The 5,714-nt window shown below is 40.9% G+C and overlaps 1 protein-coding gene across 1 annotated transcript; it reads right to left on the minus strand.

Annotated features, from left to right (window-relative positions):
- Positions 1 to 2,216: 2,216 nt before the first annotated feature.
- LOC119570913 lies at positions 2,217 to 5,152 on the minus strand. Its single transcript, XM_037918459.1, has 3 exons — positions 5,147 to 5,152; positions 4,347 to 4,931; positions 2,217 to 2,970 (listed from the first exon to the last, which is right to left on the minus strand). Exons 1-2 carry the CDS (start codon positions 5,150 to 5,152, stop codon positions 4,398 to 4,400), a joined length of 540 nt encoding a protein of 179 aa, XP_037774387.1. The 3' UTR covers positions 2,217 to 2,970; positions 4,347 to 4,397.
- Between the last annotated feature and the right edge of the window lie 562 nt (positions 5,153 to 5,714).

Below are 5,714 nucleotides of genomic sequence, written 5' to 3' on the forward strand. Positions count from 1 at the left end.
CCTCCATCACGCAACGTCCTACACATCAAGATCGCGTCAACTTTGGCTGTTCACCATAGCAGAGCACACAATGAATTTTTAACTGATCATTATTCATTGTTTTAACATTAGGGTTTAGTTCATTTCCTTCTTTAGTCTCGTTTTTATTTCAGTGGTCGCTTCTAACATCAGGGATAGCATGAGAGTGTATTTTGTAAATGAAGGTTAGAGAGAGAGAGAGAGAGGGGGGGGGGGTAAAAGAGAACAGGGAAGACAATTAAATATAAAATAGAAGTTGAAAAAGAAGAGCAGTTTGAAGGGAATCATGATCGACGGCTGCCCTGAGTGATCCGATTATCCACTTCGTATCCACACAGAATCCACTCAAGAAACCCTGTCACTTCTCATGGAACAAATCCACTTCACACCAACGCAAACCCTCCATCATAGAGAGCAATAATCCTATTATTTCCCAAGGCACTCATTCTCATGCACAGTTTCGCCCCACCGCTTGATTTTGACAAGTCGGTTTCAAGTGTCGCCGCTTCGTTATGGAACTGACTCATTTGCAAATTGATGACTACTTCATCGCAAGGATACAAAGTGTCGAGAGGAGTATCGTATTCATCTTTATCTGTTTAATCCTCTTAGATTAAGATGGCTGTTAGTTCGTTCGGGAATGACTTTGTAAACGGTGTGGTTTGCATTTGCCTGAGACGTGTATTTGCAAATTTATTTTCAAATTTGAGTAATGTGTTGAAGAAAACCTGGTTTCATTTAGTTATTTTCAGAAATACATTGGAGACTAATGTCTAGTTTCAATCAGATATACAAACGGGCAATTAAACAATTCCTTAAGAATAGCATAGTTTTCCTCTATATTTTTCGTTTTCTTAGGAGTACATCCACAGAAAATGTAAATTAAATAGGATAAACTAAACCATTTAAGTACAATTTGTTAATCATTTATATACATGCATGCATGACAGCTTATATTATTTGCGATAAGTATTGTTACTGAGACTGCAATGAACATACTGTCAATAATACTAATAAAAGCATCGATAACAAACAATACTACGAAAAAAAAAATGAACGAAAATTTAGGGTCGGGGAAATGAGGTGAGGTTATGTTGACTATTTATTGCTAGTTTCCCCTCGAAGTCTCGACGAAGAGGGGGGCGGGATGCAAAAGAGAGGGCAGTGCCATAAGGGTCGTGGCTGCAGCTTCCGTGAGGAGGAGAGAAAGTATCCTCCCTCTCCCCCCCCCCCCCCTGGACGTCTGTGGAAAGCAGCATACGGCAACTCATCGTAGATCCTCTCTCTCTTTCTCTCCCCCTCTCTGTCTCTGTCTCTCTCTCTCTCCCCCCCCCCCCCTCTCTCTCTCTCTCTTTCACACACTCTCTCTCTCTTTCACACTCTCTCTCTCTAGCCTCCGGGCTAGTGCAGTGGTAACGAGTCGGCCTCTCATCCGAGGGGTCGGCGGTTCGCGCCCCGCCCAGGTGCGAGAAGTTGCAATTGTTGCCCGGAGGTGACTGCTGTGGCTGGGCACCACGGCGGGCAAGGACTAGGTTCAGCCGAGGCAGCACCAGCTGACACACGTGAGCGAGTCGGCATTAGTCGGCACAGGCCGGGCTCCCCTCATGGCATAGCCCGGGCGAAGCTAAGCTTCGCATATCGGACTTATCTTATCTTATCTCTCTCTCTCTCTCTTTGTATTTCCGTTTTCTTCGTTTAGACTTTACTTGAAACCATTTTAACTTAACGTTTCCCTATGACTTTTGTGGCTATAAGGAAAATAGTCGCTGGCTACCCGGAAAACAAATGACAGTCGGTGACTAAATAATAAATTCGGAATAAATTTGGTAATAAATTCGGAAGACTGCATTTTTATTTATTTATTCATCTACTTTCTCGGCTTAAACAAGGGGTTATCCTTTTGGCCGTTCTTGACGTGGGCGATGGAGGTGGGGGGGCTTAGGAGGCGAAGACTGATGTAGCGGGTCAGCCCTGCCTTGGTCCTCAGCCTCGCCTGCGTCGTCATTTCTTCTCTCCCTTTCCCTCTCCTTCTCTTCTTCATCTCCTTCTTCTGTCCCGTTATCCTAATCGTTGACTCATTTTTACCCTTTTCGCCACAATACCTGACCATAGTGCTATATGACCTTTGATGTCTAGCACATTTATTTGTTTTGACCATTAACCATTACATAATAAAGGCGAAATCAATAAGAGTATCATATGTGACTTCCTTGTTTCCTTTACTGTCAAATACAACGCAAATAACGTTTTATTTTCACTAGAATAAACAATGAGAGCAACATATGGCCAAAGCTACATGATGTTCAATGAAAATACGCTATAAAAAAATGAAAATGAGTAATAGTCTTTGTTTTAATGGATCAGATAAGCAAATGAAATATAACTGCACTCTTTGTATTTTGTCCTGAATTAAATATGCGAATACACGAATGAAATAACAGTGGAACCTGACACGCACAGAGCGTCCTGTGGTGTTGTGGTTTATTTACGTGTATAAGGAGTCATGTGATTAAAATGGCAATTCATTCACTGATTTCCAAACTACTGTGCAACATCATTATTGTTAAAATTCTCTTTGATATTATGATGGTGACTATTATGATAATAATAATGGTAAATGATAATACAATCATAATAACGATAATAATAAAGATAGCAATAATAATAATGACAATGATAACAATGGCAATAACAGTGGTAATAATAATTATAAAGATAACAATGATATATTCCTATTGTGCTTATTCATTAATACACTGGGAATCTCTTGAACCAAATTTGATGCAAACTGGTTCTCGAAAAACGACATCTTATCATCCTTAAACTTATTCTTTCTATCAACATAGCTATGACAAAAAATGGACAGAAAACTCGGCCTCCTCAGCTCCCGCAGCGACGCCGTTGAACCATTTCCGCTTCGGCTGCGATGCGCGAGGTCGGCGGGAGGCGCTCCTGTTGGTTAAGAAATTATGCTTACATCCAGTGGCTCGCCCAGTTGTAAGAATAACTTATATTTTACTGAATAAACTTACAGGATGAAAATTCTTTTCCATATTAGCCAGCACCAGCTGACACACGTGAGCGAGTCGGCATTAGTCCACACAGGCCGGGCTCCCCTCATGGCATAGCCCGGGCGAGGCTTAGCTTCGCATATCGGACTTATCCTTATCTGCCCGGGTCCCTACCACTGCACAAGCAAGCCACTTCAACCTCCGTATACGCTACGCCACCAAGAACCAAGAAACTTCCGTTAATAAATACACGCAAGCAGACCGTGCGTTTTACAAGTACTTGACATACAGACTTCGTCGTTGCAATACTGCCACGAGGCATTGATTCTAATGAAACATAAAATGGATGTTTTAAAACATAATCCATGTGTAAATGACACGGAGGAAAAACAGATGCTCCCTTAAATATATGAGAAAAATTGCTAGGTGGGCATAGCATCATTGTAGAACTACAGGTGATGGCTACTTTGACGTCATGATAATTGATCTTGCTTTAGCCAATGATGTGGAAGCAACCACAGAGAAGTAGACGACAATTAATGTATGATTTTTATTATTCTATTGATTCGTTTATCTGTTTATTTCTGAATAGTATGAATCATTTCTTAATTTTTCGTATAAAATGGGTAGTATTCCTTTAAACCTCCTTATGCGACCAGGGCTTATAGTTAAAAAATATCAAAATTAAATAATCAGTATCAATACTGATATTGATATGGATTACTTCACGATTTAGAAATATATCTTCTTTGCAACATGTGTCACAAGAGTTGATGAGAAATAAAAAATATATTCACACTATCGCCTCCTGCCGACCACTATTCCTGACAAAGGCATCAGCTGCAAGTGAACTTCCCTATACTTGATCTTTAAATCTCTAGGGAACTTTCTTGATCCACATTCGTGAAACCCGGGCTGTAGCTTTCTCCCATCATGAAAGTAAAACAGCATAAGATTGCAACACGTTCGTATGCAAACTGCAGTTGATGATTATTACGGATTGTAGGGTAGCTATGACTCAGAATGAGCAATGGCACAGGTTCAGATCCTGGTCAGAGAGGGAGGATCATTTATAAGTATCAATATCATTGTATCACTGCAGTATTCCATCTTAAATAAATACCTTTTATGTAGGATCTGAGTTTCTGAATCAATCCTTTCTAGTTTAGTACTGCTCAGTCTGGATCTTACTTGGAATTCAAGTATATATGTGTTTACGTGTATATGTATGTATGTGTATGTGTGCGTTTGCATGTGCATGTGTGTATTTGTGTCTGTGTGTGTATGAACTAATAAAAACAAAAATGCACGGCTTACCTTACACACTGCAACCAATATTTTCAGAAGTAGAAACCGCCCAGCATGACATTACATAACTGAGCAGACGCTACAGCAGCCGGCCTCGCTGCTCTGGCTCCCTCCTTCGCGTCCCTCCTCCTCTCCCTCGACCTCCATCCACACCACAGCGTCGCCGGTAAGGCCATAGTCCTTGAGCCTCCGGTCGTCCTGCATCTCGGCGCCTCCTGCAATGAACTGCACCTTGCTCGCGCTCACGCCCGCGTCCCTCGCCGCCTCCTCCTTGACCTGGCGCACGGAGCCCTCCTCGGGGACGACCATCTTCGTAACATTTCCCGAGTTTCTAGCCACAGTGAGGAGGGATCCACGGGCGGCACGGCGTACTGAACGAGGCTGGAAAACCCGCTCAGAAATCCCCATTGAAACGATCTTCCGCTTAAGGTGTTTGATCTTGGTCCAAGCGTGGACCTCGACGGCGTGCCGAGAACCAAAGGCGCCGACGTAGCTGATAATGAAAAGAGATGCTGATGGAAGGAAAAGAGATGCTGATGGCGTAATGCCCAAGGCAATATTCCAGTCGGTACTTAGTATCAACGGACTTCTAGACTAGAAGTAACTTTTTTTATGATGAAAATAAGTACCAGCAAAGAAATCGCCGATGATATTATCGAATGATCACACTCGCAGCGGAACATCATTAACATTCCTTATATGGCGGTATTGTTTAAAGCTAAAGAATTGCTTCATGTTTATCGATATTTACCTTAACTTCACAAAAACAAACTCAAAGATGAAGTTAAATTATCCAATGTGGAAATTACAGACATCAGTGCATTACACTCATGAAATAGATTACAAAGAATAATAATCATAATGATAACAACGATGACGATATCATAACAACTACAATAATAATAACAATAATAATAATCCTAATAATAGTAATAGCAGTTATAATAGCAATAATGATGATAATACCAATAGCAAAAACAAAGCAACCAAACAAACACACAAATAAATTGATGGTTAACCAAGTGGCGTAATTGGTCAAACGTCCAAAGACAGAAATATTTACACTGCATTCATACAAATAAGATGATTCTACTGTATTGGTCCCACTTTGCTCTCTATTGTCAAAGCCACTATTTCCCTTTCTACTGCGAAATCCACTCGGGCTTTATCTAGAGGGGGCACAATTAATTAACGTCAAGTGTGAGCTCTCCTGTATCACTACCTGAGTCAACTCTTGATGAACCCACACTACAAAATATAATAATCATAAGAGGGGTTACTGATGATCTAATTTCAGTCTTAGAGGTAACTGAGAGAAGGGTATATCAAACAATTGTTAATCTTACATTTCTTGATATATTGAATTATAAATCATTA

Source organism: Penaeus monodon, unplaced genomic scaffold (assembly GCF_015228065.2).
Source record: "Penaeus monodon isolate SGIC_2016 unplaced genomic scaffold, NSTDA_Pmon_1 PmonScaffold_4419, whole genome shotgun sequence".
NCBI lineage: Eukaryota > Metazoa > Arthropoda > Malacostraca > Decapoda > Penaeidae > Penaeus > Penaeus monodon.